The sequence below is a fragment of the Chiloscyllium punctatum genome, chromosome 22 (genome assembly GCF_047496795.1).
Source record: "Chiloscyllium punctatum isolate Juve2018m chromosome 22, sChiPun1.3, whole genome shotgun sequence".
Taxonomy (NCBI): domain Eukaryota; kingdom Metazoa; phylum Chordata; class Chondrichthyes; order Orectolobiformes; family Hemiscylliidae; genus Chiloscyllium; species Chiloscyllium punctatum.
This window is the reverse complement of record NC_092760.1, coordinates 14303237-14318658: the sequence shown is the minus strand read 5'-3', so window position 1 is coordinate 14318658 and position 15422 is coordinate 14303237. Positions and strand designations below refer to the sequence as shown.

The window sequence follows — 15422 nt, the reverse complement described above, 5'->3', positions numbered from 1 at the left end:
CTCCTAGCCCATATCCCTCCAAACATTTCCTATTCATGTACTCACCTAATGTCTTTTAAATATCGGAACTGTAGCCACATCTACCACTTCCTCTGGAAGTTCATTCCACACATGAAACACTCTGTGTGTAAAAAGATTGCCTCTCTTTTTTATAAATCCTTCTTCTCTCACCTTAAAAATATGCCCCGAGACTTGAGATATTCTACCCTACGGAAAAGCAACTAATATTTACCTTATCTATACCCGCCATTATTTTATAAGCGTCTATAAGGTCACCCTTCAACTTTCTACCCTCCTGTGAAAAAAGTCCCAGCCTATTCATTTTCACCTAGTCACTCAAACTCTCTATTGCTAGCAACATCCTGCTAAATCTCTTCTGAATTTGCTTCAGCTTAATAATATCCTTCGTAACACAATGTGACCAGAACTGGATATAGTACTCCAGAAGAGGCTTCACCAAGGGAGTTGCTAAGGTGAATGATGGTCCCTTGGAAGATGAAACCAGAGAGTTATTGGTGGGGAACACTGAAATGGCAGAGATGCTAAATTAATACTTTGCCTCAGTTTTCAAGTAGAAGACAGTAGTCCTATTCCTATTGAAACGGGAAAGGCGGAGGCTACAGAAAAGGTAGAACAATCAACATCGATAGGGAAAAGGTACTCAGCAAACGATTCGGATTGAGGGCAGACAAGTCCCCCAGGCATGATGGCCAACATCCGAGGCAGCTGAGATAGTGGATCCATTGGTTACAATATTCAAAAATTCCCTATACATGGGAAAAGTTCCAGTGGATTGGAAAAATGCTAATATTCTTATTCAAAAAGGGAGGGAGGCAATATGTGGGAAATTATAGATTACTTCAACATTTGTTGTTGGAAAAGTGTTAGACTCAATTATCAAGGAAGCAATATCAGGACATTTGGAAAGTCAAAATGCTTTCCATCAGAGTCAACATAGGTTTATGAAGGGAAATTCATGTTTGACTAATTGGCTAGAGTTCTTTGAAGATGCAACAAGCAAAGTGGATAATGGGGATCCTGTAGATGTAATATATCTGCACTTCCGGAAGGCGTTTGATAAGGTGCCACACAAAAGGTTAATTCACAAGGTTGGATCACATGGGATTAGGGATAACTTATAAGCTTGGATAGGTTACTGGCTGATGGAGAGAAGACAAAGAGTCAGGATAAATGAGTTTTATTCTGGATGGCGAGAAGTAACTTGTGGGGTGCTACAGGGTTCAGTCCTTGGCTGCCACCTATTTATAATACACATTAATGACTTGGATCCAGAGATAGAAGGCCCTATAGACACATTTGCAGTATGACTTGAAAATAGGTGGGACGGTAAATTCCAATGAGGAAATAAGGACCTTATAAATGGATACAGATAGATTAGAAGAGTTGGCCAAAGTGTGGCAGTTGGAGCTTAATGTGGATAAGTGTGAGACCATGCACTTTGTTTGGAAAAATGGGAGGTGACCTATTATCTAAATGCGGAGAGATTTCAGGGTGTTATGGTACAGAGAGAACTGGATGTCCTCATTTAAGAGGCACAGAAAACTACCATGCAGGTAATGCAGATCATACAGAAAGCAAATAGAATGTTGTCTTTTAAAACTAAAGGAATGGAATATAAAGTTAAGGAAATGTACAAGTTAAGCAACTGTACAAGGCATTGGTAAGACTGCATCTGGAGTATTGTGTACAGTTTTAGTTACCTTATTTGAGGAAAGATATAGTGGCATTGAAGGCAATTCAGAGGATGTTCACTAGATTGATCCCAGGGATGAGAAGTTTGTTGTATGAAGAGAGATTTAACAGTTTAGGCTGATATTCTCTGGAATGTAGAAGAATATGGGGAGATTTAAGATGATAAAGGGTATGGATAAAATAGACGTAGAGTGGATGCTTCCTCTCGTGGTTCATTCTAGGAGAAGAGGTCATAATCTTAGGATAAGGGGTAGCAAATTTAAAACAGAGTTGAGGAGTAACTACTTCTCCCAAAGGGTTGTGCTACCTCAAAGTGCAGTGGATTTTGGGACAGGGGGAGTTAGACAGATTGTTAATTGGTAATGGGTTGAAGGGTTATGCGAGAAGGCAGGAATGGCGGTAAGGAGCATATCAACCATGATCGAATGGTGGAGCAGACTCAATAGGCCAAATGGCATAATTCTGCTCCTATATCTTATGAACGTCCTATACAACCTCAACCTAACATCCAAATTCCTATATTCAACGATCTGAGCAATGAAGGTAAGCATATTAAATGCCTTCTTACCACCTTATCTTTATGTGATGCATGTTTCAAAGAATTATGTACCTGAACCCCAGGGTCTCTATGTTCTGTAACAGTGCCCAAGGACCTACTTCAGTTGTATGAGGCTTATCTTAGTTTGTTTTACCAAAATGTAATACCTCGCATTTCTCCAAGTTAAACTCCATTTGCCACTCCTCAGCCCATTGACCCAATTGATCAAGATCTCTTAGTAATCTTAGATAACCTTTTTTACTGTCCATGCTTTCTATATTCTCATTGAGATCGTTTATATGAATGACAAAACAGATGTGGACTCAGCACCGGTCCCTGAAGAACACTGCTGCTCCGGTCTGGAAATCCTATCCCATCTCCCATCCTATCCCATCTCCCATCCCATCCCATCTCCCATCCCATCTCCCATCCCATCCCATCCCATCCCATCCCATCCCATCCCATCCCATCCCATCCCATCTCCCTCCCATCCCATCTCCCTCCCTCCAGTCATTAAGCCAATTTTGTATCCAATTGGCAAGCTCACCCTGAATCTCATGTGATATAACTTTACTAATTAGTCTACCTTTTTAAAGGCTTTATTAAAGTCCAAGTAAACAATGTCTACCACTCTGTCCTCATCAATCTTCTTGGTTACTTCCTCAAAAAACCTAATTAAGATTTTTTTAGTCCTTTTGAGATGCTTTATAATTTGCCAGAAAGTGTAGTTCAGACTTCCAGACCTTTCAATTTGAAACGCCCCAAAAAGTGACCATCAACTTTAAGCAGAATCAATCAAAACACTTGATAGATTTAAAGGTGGTAGAAAAACGATTTTTCAAGATGATTATCTGGTGACTGATTGAAAAATACCTCAGTACGGCTACTATGGAGCATTAAAGGATTCAGACTTAATTGATAATTAAAACTCCAAAACAGAATGAAGTATTTGAACTTTCACTACAATGGATAGGCTCTTCAATGAGACAAAAATGGTGTGCTTGCATTTACTTGGATAGCTAGGGTACTTGATTTAGAAACATCATCCCTGGACATCTTTTGGAGTGGTCACGTGCTCTTTGGACAGGAGGTCAGGCAGGTAGACTTTGGGATTATTCATGTCGACATGAACATGCCTATAAAGTGTATAAGCCTTTTGGACTTGGTAACTGCTAAGGAACTGTAAAAGTTGTCAAGTGTTTTAAATTTTTTAAGAAGTTTGTGGAGCTTTTTAAAGTTAATACCTGCCATTTCCCTTTGATATTGACACCATATTGGGGGTGCCATTAAAGGATTTGTGCTGCATGACTGATTCTACTATCTGGCCCATATCACAATCATTTGATTGACAGTTCCATGAGGTTGTAGAATGCAATGGCTTTTTTCATAAGAGCTAAAAGCATTTGAGTGAAATAGCAGTTTTTCTACTCAATTTCTTGAATAGGATTTTGTTTCAGTCAATGTCCACATATAACCTTATTACATTTCAACATTTCTCCTGACATTTGTCCATTGTGCATAATAAATGAACTGGCACAGAAGGAATGCACAAAAATGGGGATGTTAATTGGGTATATATTGGCATTGACAGTATATAGGGCGTGGACACAGCGCCATAGGTTATCATACAGATATGATGGGTTTTGTAGGTGGGTGCAGGGTATTAGATGATATGAAGATTTTGAGGAGTTTTAAGGTGAGTACAGTGTATAAAGTGAAATTCAAGGGCAGTGGCAGAATTGTGCGAGAAGATCAAGGAGGCCTATTTCAACACTGGCAACAACTCACTGCATCTTATATGCATTGAGGTACTAGGCAGTGACAGGTTGCTTTTAGGGGACTACTATTTGTTAACTTTATTAAAGGCACATTAATATGCAGCTTCCTATTTTACAAAATGCTCTGAACAAACTAGATGCCAAGAATTCTTGAAATGGAAGTCAGAGTAGTTACTGCTGGCTATGAACAGCCCCCAATTGTCCAATATGAAATAGCATCTCAGGTCACAATCTGTGGACATCAGCCCCACAAATCCCTCATCTATGGGCAGTGGGATTGATATTTTCCAATCCCTCAGGATCCTAATGTCACATTTGTGATCCACTTTGCCAGCCATTTAAGAAGGACAGACCAACACAGCAGGTGCACTGGCATCTAGTATTGAAAGGTGCTGCAAGAGTACTTTACATGCAGGAACAGGTCACAGATTTGACCAGGCTGCATCTCTGGGCTGCTCACTCACTCAGCACCTCCTGTGCTTGAATTTCCAAGGGATGAAGTGGGGAGCAGCAGCATGGAGTTTCGAACTGAAGGGCCTTTGAATGATTCCTCCTCCATCTGGGTACCTCCTGGCACTGTCCTGCACACCTGGAATGTGTGTTGAATCCCACTGCTGCCATTCCTTTGGTCCTGAGCAGCAATGGCTGGGACAATGATAAGCTGGTGTGAGTACACCCTGAGGGTGTGGACCTGGCTCTCCATGGCAGTGCCAACATGCCGATGGATGTAGCCAGTGATCACTTCCTTGAGGCAGCTGGGGACCACTGTGTATCTGCACTGCTGTAACCTCTAGGCAATCCCTCTCTGGGTCTCTTACTCTTCCCTGTACGTGTGGAGGAAGTGGCTGAGTGCTGACATCACAGGTTCTTGCCTGGTCTGGGACTGAGCAGGGGCCTGGTACCCAGCAGATCCCGAGTTCCAGCAATCTGGGACATTTCTTCCTCAGCCAACTGTGAAGCTGTCATCGTGAGATGTTTACCAGATTGTGCCCCCAAACTTTCTAAATGCGAGCTCTTATCAAGATGTCAGTATCAGAGCTAGTTGGGGCGCGGGAGGCAACCTTGCTGATACTCCCTCAAAAGCTTCAATCCTCCCAAGATCAGAGGTTGAGGAGTTGGTGGAACACAGGTCGCAAACTGAGACACAAGGGAGCGAAGGCTTAGCATCATTGGTTAGAAGTGGCATGGAATGAATGAGATTGAAAGTGGGGTTAATGTGGAGAGTCACAGTGGATTGAAGAGTGATGTTTACTCAATCAACAGGGCATGGGTGCTCGGCATCCCCACATGAGCAGTCCCTGTGAGGGACAAGACTTTCATTTTATAGAGGGTGAGAGGAGCCTGATGTCAGGCACCATTCCATTTGTCTGGACCCTTTTTGCCCTATTATGACGTGTGCTTTCCTGGAATGAGAGAAAGGAAGGAATTGAGTGAGAGAAAGTGGGTTGCACGGCTGTTAGCCCTGGGACAGGTGGCTGAAAGATGGTAAGATATCTTGGGTGAGTGAGTAGCCAGCATAGAGGTCAGATAGGTCATGTACATAGTGATTTGGGAGGCGGGGTGAGAAATGAGCGTGACGGATGGAGAAAGATGTTGAAGCAACAGTGAGAGTGGTAGAACATAGGCCTTGGAAGGAGGTAGGTGAAGTAAAAGAGACCGAGGAATTGTGAAGTAGCAGAGAGAAGAGTGTGACACTTAATCTGGCAAGTAGAGAAAATCACTGACCTTTTTTGTGGCACTGCTGGCCATTCCTCCACACTTTGGAGACTGCACTAACCCACGTACCAACTGCAAACGAGGCTGCCAGGGTCTACTGCTGAGGTCTCCTATGCCTGGCTTCCACAAAGAGGATGTTCCTCCTCTGCACCTCTCGCTCCAACAAGACCTCCAGGTCCACATTGGAGAATGGTGGCTTCAATCTCCTACTCTCTGACATCTTCAAACTAAATGTCAGTCAGTGAGCAGGGCAGGTTTGGAATGCCAGTGCCTGCCTTGAGAAGTTGGGGTGCTGGTGTTTGGGTGGATATCTGAGGCCTTCCAGGAATGGCACTTAGTAAGATGGAGCTAGAATCAGATGAGAGGAATGCTGTAAGGTAGGATAGGTAGTTAATGAGGTGAATTTGGTAAGATATGGCAAGAAAATTCACTAGGTCTTGCGGTGAAAACGCTCCAGAAAAAGAATTGATAAAAGTAGCATTTAGCCAAAAAAAGAAAATGTAAGATTCAGTCCCACAGCTTCTTGCTTCTTTTAGTTAGAGACTATGGAGATACTGCTATAAACCAATGTGACTGTGTAAGGAGATGGCTGCAGTTTTAAAAATTTTGTTGACAGGACCCAATTTTGTGAGTTTTGTATTATGTTGTGTTTTCCTAGAACACTGACAACAGAAGCAGACATCACAAAGCTAATGGGATCTGAAGTAAAGGAAAACTGCTTTATATTAATGTTTTGATTGGCTCCTGACAAGTCAATCACGCTTTCTTTGGAGCCAATGCAGCAGGAACCCACCTAGTCTGCAAAGAGAAAACATCACAAAATATCCCAGTGTGTCTCTCTTGTGTGGAGATGCTGTAAAGATTCCAGGAACAGCTGTCTGTTCCATTCATCACTCTGCAAATCCACTAATGATGTAAGAATAAAAAAAGATAGTGAAGTGTCAAATTCTCAACCAGTAAGTGAAAGATACCATCTGTGTGCAAACAACCATGTGTCAGCAGCAAAGAACAAATAGTAATTTTAAGGAAGTGAAAGAAACAACTCATTGAATCTCATGATCTAAACTTGGGCTATCAAACTCTGTTTTCCTGATTTTGTTTTTGTTTTCCATCCTTAATATTAAGGTATTGTGTGAGTTTAAAATCACAAAACACCAGGTTATAGTCCAACAGATATAATTGGAAGCACACGAGCTTTCGGAGCGCCGGTCCCTCATCAGACAACCACCCGATGAAGGAGCGTCGCTCCGAAAGCTCGTGTGCTTTCAATTAAACCTATTGGACTATAACTTGGTGTTGTGTGACTTGTAACTTTGTACACCCCAGTCCAACACCAGCATCTCCAAATCATGTTTGGGTTTGTGTGTCTGACTGTTTCTGATGGGAGAAAGTTAAGAAAGCATAAAGTATAATTCATTGAGTTGTAAATTAGTAATGAATATTTCTCAATTGCCATTGGTTAAAGACAATTTATTTGTAATAAAATGTTGTTGTTGCTGAGTGCAGAAACATTACAAGAGTTTATCAGATAGATAGGTTGGGAATGTTGAACAGTTTGATGAAATCTGTTCACAACTGTGATACCTCTGAGCATAGTGGGACTTAATTTCCAACACTCCACCCAATGAGTCATTCTTTATTCACTCGTGGCTGGCTGGCCAGCATTTACTGTCTTCTCCTAGTTGTCTCCAACAGGGTGATATTAAACAGCTTTCTTGAACCTCTGCAGTCCAAATGCTGTAGGCAGACCCACAATGCCATTAGGGATGGAATTCCAGGATTTTGACTGAGCACCAGTGAAGGAACGATGATATATTCCCAAGTCAGGATGGTGAGTGGCTTAGAGAGGAACTTGCAGCTGATATGTTCCCATACATCTGCTGCTGCCCATATTCTTCTAGATGGAAGTTATCATGGGTCTGGAAGGTATTGTCTCAGGATCTTTGGTGAATTCCTGCAGTACATCTTGTGGATAGTACACAATGCTGCTACTGTTTGTCAGTGCTGGAGGGAATGAATGTTATGGGTGTGATGTCAATCAAGTGGGCAGCTTTGTCCCGGAGGGTGTTAAGCTTTTTAAGTGCTGTTGGACCTGTACCCATCCAGGCCAATGGAAAGTATTTTATCACATCCTAACACGTGCCTTGTGGATGATGTATAGTCTTTGGGGAGTCGACAGGTGCTTTACTCGCTGCAGTAATCCTAGCCTCTGACCTGCTCCTGTAGCCACTGGATTTATATGATGAGTTCAATTGAGTTTCTTGTCAATGGTAATGCCCAGGATGTTGATAGTGGACGAATCAGTGATGGTAATACCATTGAATGTCAATGGGCGGTAGTTAGATTTTCTCTTATTCGAGAGGTCATAGCCCAGCATTTGTGTTACATGAATTTAGGTGACAAGCAATGCTTGTCATTGTTTTACACTTTCTTTGTAAAAGAAACTAATTTAGAAAGCAAACAGTAAGCTTATGATGCTATGTTAAAGGCAAAATAGTGAAACTTTATTATGAGCGTATTGAGTTTTGTTCGTGTATTTTGCTGGGTATAAATTTTTATGTTCCTTGAATGTCTGCAAATCATTGACTTAAAGGTCACTCACCCTCAAGATGTGATCTTGCATGTTTTTTTTGTTGTTAACCGTTGCTTACCGTATTATGGTTGAGATTTAAAATTGGATTAAACTTTAAACTTTATTATTATTCTGCATGGAGCTCACAATCTGAGGTTACATTTTGCATTTTGAGTTCACAATTTATATTAAGAATTTACATTTCTGTGGTACATAAAGACATGAAAGTGAGGATCTGATTATTGAGTGTACAATTAAGTAATAATTGTAGATCTGTGGGAAGTAATCAGTAATAGGATTTTATTGATGTTTGATCATACAGAACTTGGATATTACTGAAAATATACACACTATGTCAAGGGTATTTGCCTTGCACTCTACAGGACAGAATTACTCATTCAAATTTTATGCGGCATAAGGGTTTCCAGAGGAAAAAAAAGTCAACAGAAAGTAACACTGGGCCTCCATTTCAAGTACACAAAATGTGTTGAACTAGTATGTCTTATTTTATAGTTTCACTGTTTGTTTGTTTTCTTCTAGGAAGAGAGCAATGACTGGATGACAGTAGACTCTAATTGGTAGAGGTTTGCCTTGTAAATTACCTTGATGATTGCAAGGTAAAAGGTTCTGCAAAATCTGTCTTTATTTCAGCAATATGGATTTTATTATGTCTGTACAAAAGTTGCCAAATTTGGAATTACATTTCCACGGCCAGAGAGAAATTCAAATATTACGATAGCATAGCATGAACCTTTAACTCTGGATACTCATAGATATATATACTCATATTAAATAATAATTGGTGTCAATTGGTACATTAGAAGAAAATAAGGATATTTTGTGGAATTTTAAAACATTTGATGCAAAATATTTTCAAAACTAAAATGTCTAAAGGAATGCCTGAAATCTGAGAAAGTAGACATCAAAAAGTTTGAAACAAGGAAAAAGGCAATCTAACAAGGGAGTTAGGTTTTGTATTTGTTTAAAACATCAAGACACATAACTGTTATTAGATTAGATTACTTACAGTGTGGAAACAGGCCCTCCGGCCCAACAAGTCCACACCGGCCCGCCGAAGCGTAACCCACCCATACCCCTACGTCTACATCTACCCCTTACCTAACACTACGGGCAATTTAGCATGGCCAATTCACCTAACCTGCACATCTTTGGACTGTGGGAGGAAACCGGAGCACCCGGAGGAAACCCATGCAGACACGGGGAGAACGTGCAAACTCCACACAGTCAGTCGCCTGAGGCGGGAATTGAACCCGGGTCTCCGGCGCTGCGAGGCAGCAGTGCTAACCACTGTGCCACCGTGCCGCCCGTTATCTTTATCCTAAAAAGGGGGTGGTAATTCACTTACATCTGAGAACTTTTGATTAGTAAAGAATCTATTATTTCAGTTGGCAGCTTCAAATGACTGTTCAGTTTTTGCAGTTTAGTTATGTATTGGGCATTATACTTGAAGTTTGTAAACTGTCAAGTACATTTGGATGGCTGACCCATTCTGCTTGAAGTAGAGTGGATGCTTTGTGCTTTTGTTAGGTAACTGCAAATGCAACCAGACTTTCAGCAGCTTCAAGAAATCAAGAATCTGTGTGGACTTTCAATGTCATTTGTCACGGACTAAAGCCATTTTAAATAGGAATTGCCTGGATCCACTTAGGCTATTTGTTAGCAAAGTGCTAAAGTACTGCAGATTTGCTGTAAATATGCTAAATGTTGAGTATTAGGCATTTCAAACCACTACACCTGGGCACAAGAAAAAAGGAATTATATTAAGATTAATTGAGTTGATTTTCTAAAGCAGATAGAACAATTGCCTGTAATTTAAAGTGATTCTCAGAGAACAATCAAACACTGTCTCAGTGATTTCTAAGAATATCTTAATTTTGAAGCAACAATATAATTTAACTTGCTAAATTATGCTTCATTTTTCACATCAAAATGACCCCAAATTCAGATAATACCATTCTTGTCTCACCAGTTTCCTTTAATATTTAATTTATTCTTTTTGAAGAAAAATAAATTAAAATATTAAAGGAAACTGGTCAGACAAGAATGGTATTATCTGAATTTGAGGTCATTTTGATGTGAAAAATGAAGCCTAATTTAGCAAGTTAAATTATATTGTTGTATCAAAATTAAGATACAGAAAAAAATAAACAAAACGTGTTAATGCCTGGAATTTCTGTTTCAAAAATATAATAAGAATATTTTATTGAACTGCAAAATTTCTCCAGTGCTGATGAATGCCAAGGAGAGATAGAGAGACCGCAATGGGGACTGGGTAGTGGGGATAGTGTGGAGGGAGAGTTAGAGAGGCCAGAAAGGGGTACGGGTAAACAGGAGGACCACTTAGAATATGTGGGGAGGCAGAGGTGGCTGTGGGACAACAGGCGCACCACCAGTGAAGCATGGGAGATGCGTAGGGTCGCAATAAGACAAGGAAGACTGAGATACTGTAAAGAGGGCTATGTGACAGAAGTGAGAAAGAGAGGCTGCAAGGGGCTGATGGAGACAGGGAGGCTACAAGGGAGGGGATGAGAGACACAGGGAGGTTGCAAGGGCATGGCACAGATAGGGAAGGCTGCAAGGGCAGGGAAGGGAGAAAAAGGATACAAACGTAAAGAATGGAGGGAAGGTCACAAAGAAGAGTATTAAGTTATAAAAGAAAGCATATAAAGAAGGACAAAGTCAGTGGGATAAAAACTGGGATAAATTCAAAATTCAGCCGAAGAGGACTAAGATGATAATAAAAGCAGAAATAAAAATTATGAAGGCAAACTAGTGAGAATATAAAAAATGACGATCAGAAAGACAACTTCTTTAAATATATAAAAAGGAAGAGAGAGGTCAAAGTGAACATAGGCCCCTTAAAAATGAATTTGGGGAGATGGTTTTGGGAACAAGGAAATGACAGAGAAGTTAAACACATAATTTGCATGAATTTTTTACAGTGAAAGATACTTCGAACATCCCATTAATTCCACCTCCGGTATTCTGTAGAATTAAGTACCATCACCATCACTAAAGAATTAGTATTAGACAAATTAAAAGGGCTAAAGGCAGGTAAGTTCCCTGGCTCTAATGGCTTGCATGCTGCGATCCTAAAGGGGTAACTACATACACAGTGGATGCATCAGTTGTAATTTTCCAAAAATCCTTGAGTTCTGGAGAAGTACCAAAGAACTGGAAAACTGCTAGTGTGACAAGTCTACTCAAAAAGGGAAGGAGGCTAAAAGTGGGTAACTATAAGCCGATTAGTCTCTTATCATGCTAGTAATATCTTGGAATTAATTGTTAAGGATGCAATAGTTGCATATTTGGAAAATCATAATTTAATCAAACAGAGTCAGTATGGCTTCATGAAAAGGAAATCATTTCTGACTAATTTAACAAAGTTTTACAAGGAAGTTTCAACTAGAGTAGATAGAAGGGAACCAGTAGATGTGTTGTATTTGAAGTATCGGAAGGTACTCAATTAGACACCTCACAAAAAGTTATGTCATAAGATAAGAGCCCACAGTGTTGGGTGAATGACGTTGGCATGCTTACAGAATTGAGTAATGGATACCAAGAGGAGATAAGGAGCTCTTTTTCGGATTGGCAACCCATAACCAGTGGGGTTCTACAGGAACAGGACTGGGACCATAACTGTTCACATACATATTAATGATTTCAGGGGAAAGAAGTGAATGTTCTGCAGCCAAATTTGTATTTGACACAAAAGTAGACAAAAAGGCAGGTTGCAAGAGAGATCTGGATAGGTTAGGTCAATGAAAAGTTGGCAAATGAAATATAGTGCGGCAAAAGAAGTTGTTCATTTTGGAAAGGTGAAGAAGGAAAAACAGAAACTCAGAAAGCACACAGGTGCAGCTGGTAATCAGGAAGCCTAATGGAATGTTATCCCTTATTTCAAGGAGGTTTGAGTATAAAAGTAGGGAAGTCTTACAGCAACTGTACAAGGTGCTGGTAAGATCACATCTGAAGTACTGTGAGCAGTTTGGTTCTCTTATTTAAGGAAGGATAAAATTGGTGGCAATTCAGAGAAGGTTCACTGAGATGATACATGGACTGGAGGGATTGTCTTATAAGCAAAGGTTAAACAGGCTAGGACGTCACTCACTAGAACTTAGCAGAATGAGAAGTAATCTCATTGAAACATATAGGATTCTTGAGGGATTTAACAGAGTAAATGCTGTGAGGATGTTTCCCCTTATGGGAGAGTTTAAGACCAGGGTGCATAGTCTCAGAATAAAAGGACACCAACTGAAAACTTGAGGTGAGGAGAAATTTCTTCTGAGTGTTGAGAATCTTTGGAACTCCTTGCTCCAGTGAGCTATGGGGACAGAGTCCTTCTGTATAATTAAGGCTGAGATAGATAGATTTTTGATCAGCAGGGGAATCAAGGGTTATAGGGAAAGGGCAGGGAGTGAACTCGAGGGATGTTGGATCAGCCATAAAGCTACTGAATGGAAGGAGCCAAACAGGCTACTGCTGTTCTATTTCTTATGGTCTAAGAGGGAACAGTTTTGAATCTATTAACAAAGGAACACTCACCTAAGTATGAGCGAGGAAATCAGTGAAGTAATGAATTATTTGCAGATGACTATTGCATCTCTAGCTGAAGTGAGAAAAATGTAGTAAAAGCTGTTCTAATAAAATAATAGTTGTTACGTTTAAGTATGAGATTGAGAGCCGAGATGCAGTAAAAAGTATAATAACTGCCTGTTTAAAATATTCTGGTTTTGAGCATATACAATGGAAACACATTAGCTGGGATCTCCCAGGCTGAGGAAGCTGTGTTTACTCTCATAATTTTTTGTATGTAGAAGGGCCAGTCATTATGAAGGAAATATTTGGATGGTAACTTATCCCTGTGTCTTCTGGAATTTAAATGTGTGGTGTCTTGGAAATTTGTGTTTTAGTGGACTTTAAATTTAATATAGTCTATGATTATATATAGGGTATATTAACTAACGTTTCTCATTCAGTTTCATTGTGAGCCCAAATACTTTCTACATCAACATAAATACAGAAGATAATTTTAGTATGTAACTACAACACTGAACAAAAGGGTCACTGAAAATCAAAATTTAGCCCACGCAGATCTAAAAGTAACTCCTAAGAATCACGGATTTTCTACAGTGTGGAAACAGGCCATTTAGTCCAACAAGCCCTCACCAACCCTCTGCAGAGCATCTGATTCAGACCCATAGCCCTACCCTTTCTCTGTAAGACTACATTTCCCCCAGCTAACACATCTATCCTATACATCCCTGAACACTATGGGTAATTTAGCATGGCCAATCCACCTAACCTGCACATTTTTGGACTGAGAGGAAACCAGAGCGTTCAGCAGTAACCCATGCAGGCACTGAAAGAATGTGTAAACTCCACACAGACAGTTGCGCGAGGGTGGGATTGAACCCAGGCCCTGGGTCTGTGAGGCAGTAGTGCTAACCAATGAGTCACCATGCCGCCCTTTTTAAAAACCAAAGTTGGTAATCCAGTGCTTCAGAACAGAAAAGTTAATTCTTCTCTGTGCTCGAGGTAACTGCATAACATGCTGTGCAATTGGCTTTGAACCATTTTTTAGATTTTTAGTTGAGATATGGAGTGCTATTGAAGACCTTAAAGCTTCATCTGGAAGACCAGTTGAGTGGTCATCACTTTTTAAAATATTTATAAGCTTTGTTAAATCAACAAAACTGGGAATAGTCCCCTCAGTTCTATTTACTATGGAACTAGTAGCATGGAGATAGCTTCTAATTGGCTGTCTTGGGTATTGTGATATCGAATCATGTTTCATAGTATATTCCCTACATTTTTGTAGGCTGGATTGAAATCATAAGTTCTTGGTCTTCCCATATATCCACTCCATATGAATTTAATTCGCTAGTTAGTCATTGCTCCTTAAAGTGCGGGACAATAGATGGGAGACCAGTTAGAATCATTCTTGTATGAATTCTAGATAATGATTAAAATTTAATGATTAAATTATCAGAATTGAATATTCAGGAAACACCTTAATTGACACGTGTCTCGGTAGGATTGGGAGCTTTTCATGATTTATACTCCTGAAAGGGGATGGCAGGGATTACACATTTTCTTTCAGACTTTTGTAGGTGAATTCACAAGGCTCAAGCCACAGTCCAAAGAAAAGCTCTCGAAAAAAAATTGCTTTGTTTCCTGCTCTGGTCAACATATACCCACATACTAAACATTTGTACCAATAATAATACTCACTGTTTTCACACCATTTGCCTGTATACCCAGCTAGACAGGCACACTTATAGTAAGCTGGTCCGAGCTGGAGACACAGTCCATCGTGTAGACAAGGAGATGAGGAGCACACTAAAAAACAAGAGAATGACAGGTGTATGTTTCAGTTTCCATTACATTCAGATCTGTGGCTCAGATGCTCTAGATAGGTCAATGCTTTATTGCAATTGTGTTTGTGTGTATGATGTCTACTTAGCTTTTACTGGTTTAAAAAACGATTACCCGCTTTCATTAACATGATATTGCCCATCCTAATGCTTGTCATGGCTCACATAGTGACAAAGCCTTCATTCAAGATTCAGATTCATTATAGACCAGGCCAGACCCCCTCAAAATATTTCAAAAAAGTAGCCCAGACCTAAAATTTGCTAGTTGCTTTAAGCAGGTGTAAAGCAGATATTCCAGGAGAGATACAGTTGGTCAAATCACTTAGGTTTAAACAAAACAGAATTTATTTGCAAGATTACCGAATGAAACACAAACAAAAGAGAACAGAATACTGAATAACAACACCAACTTAATGATGCTGTTCCCAATACTTGCAACAATCTGCATAAACACACCTTGACACAAAATAAAACATCAAACACAGGGTTCTTACAGGAGAGATGTCAGAGAGAGAATCAGCATGGGCCTGCTTTTTTCAATACTGCTGCTAATACTGGGGCGGCACAGTGATTCAGTGGTTAGCACTGCTGCCTCACAGCACCAGGGTCCCAGGTTCAATTCCAGCCTTGGGCGACTGTCTGTGTGGAGTTTGCACATTCTCCCCTTGTCTGTGTGGGTTTCCTCCAGGTGTTCCGGTTTCCTCCCA

General features: G+C 40.3%; 1 protein-coding gene across 1 annotated transcript in view; it reads right to left on the bottom strand.

Moving 5' to 3' along the window:
• Positions 1-15422, bottom strand: part of LOC140493419 (inactive serine protease PAMR1-like) — a 154980-nt gene that overhangs the window by 77606 nt on the left and 61952 nt on the right. Inside the window, exon 6 of the mRNA XM_072591842.1 lies at positions 14573-14680. Within this exon, the coding sequence (XP_072447943.1) occupies positions 14573-14680 (108 nt within the window). The remainder of the gene's footprint in view (positions 1-14572; positions 14681-15422) is intronic.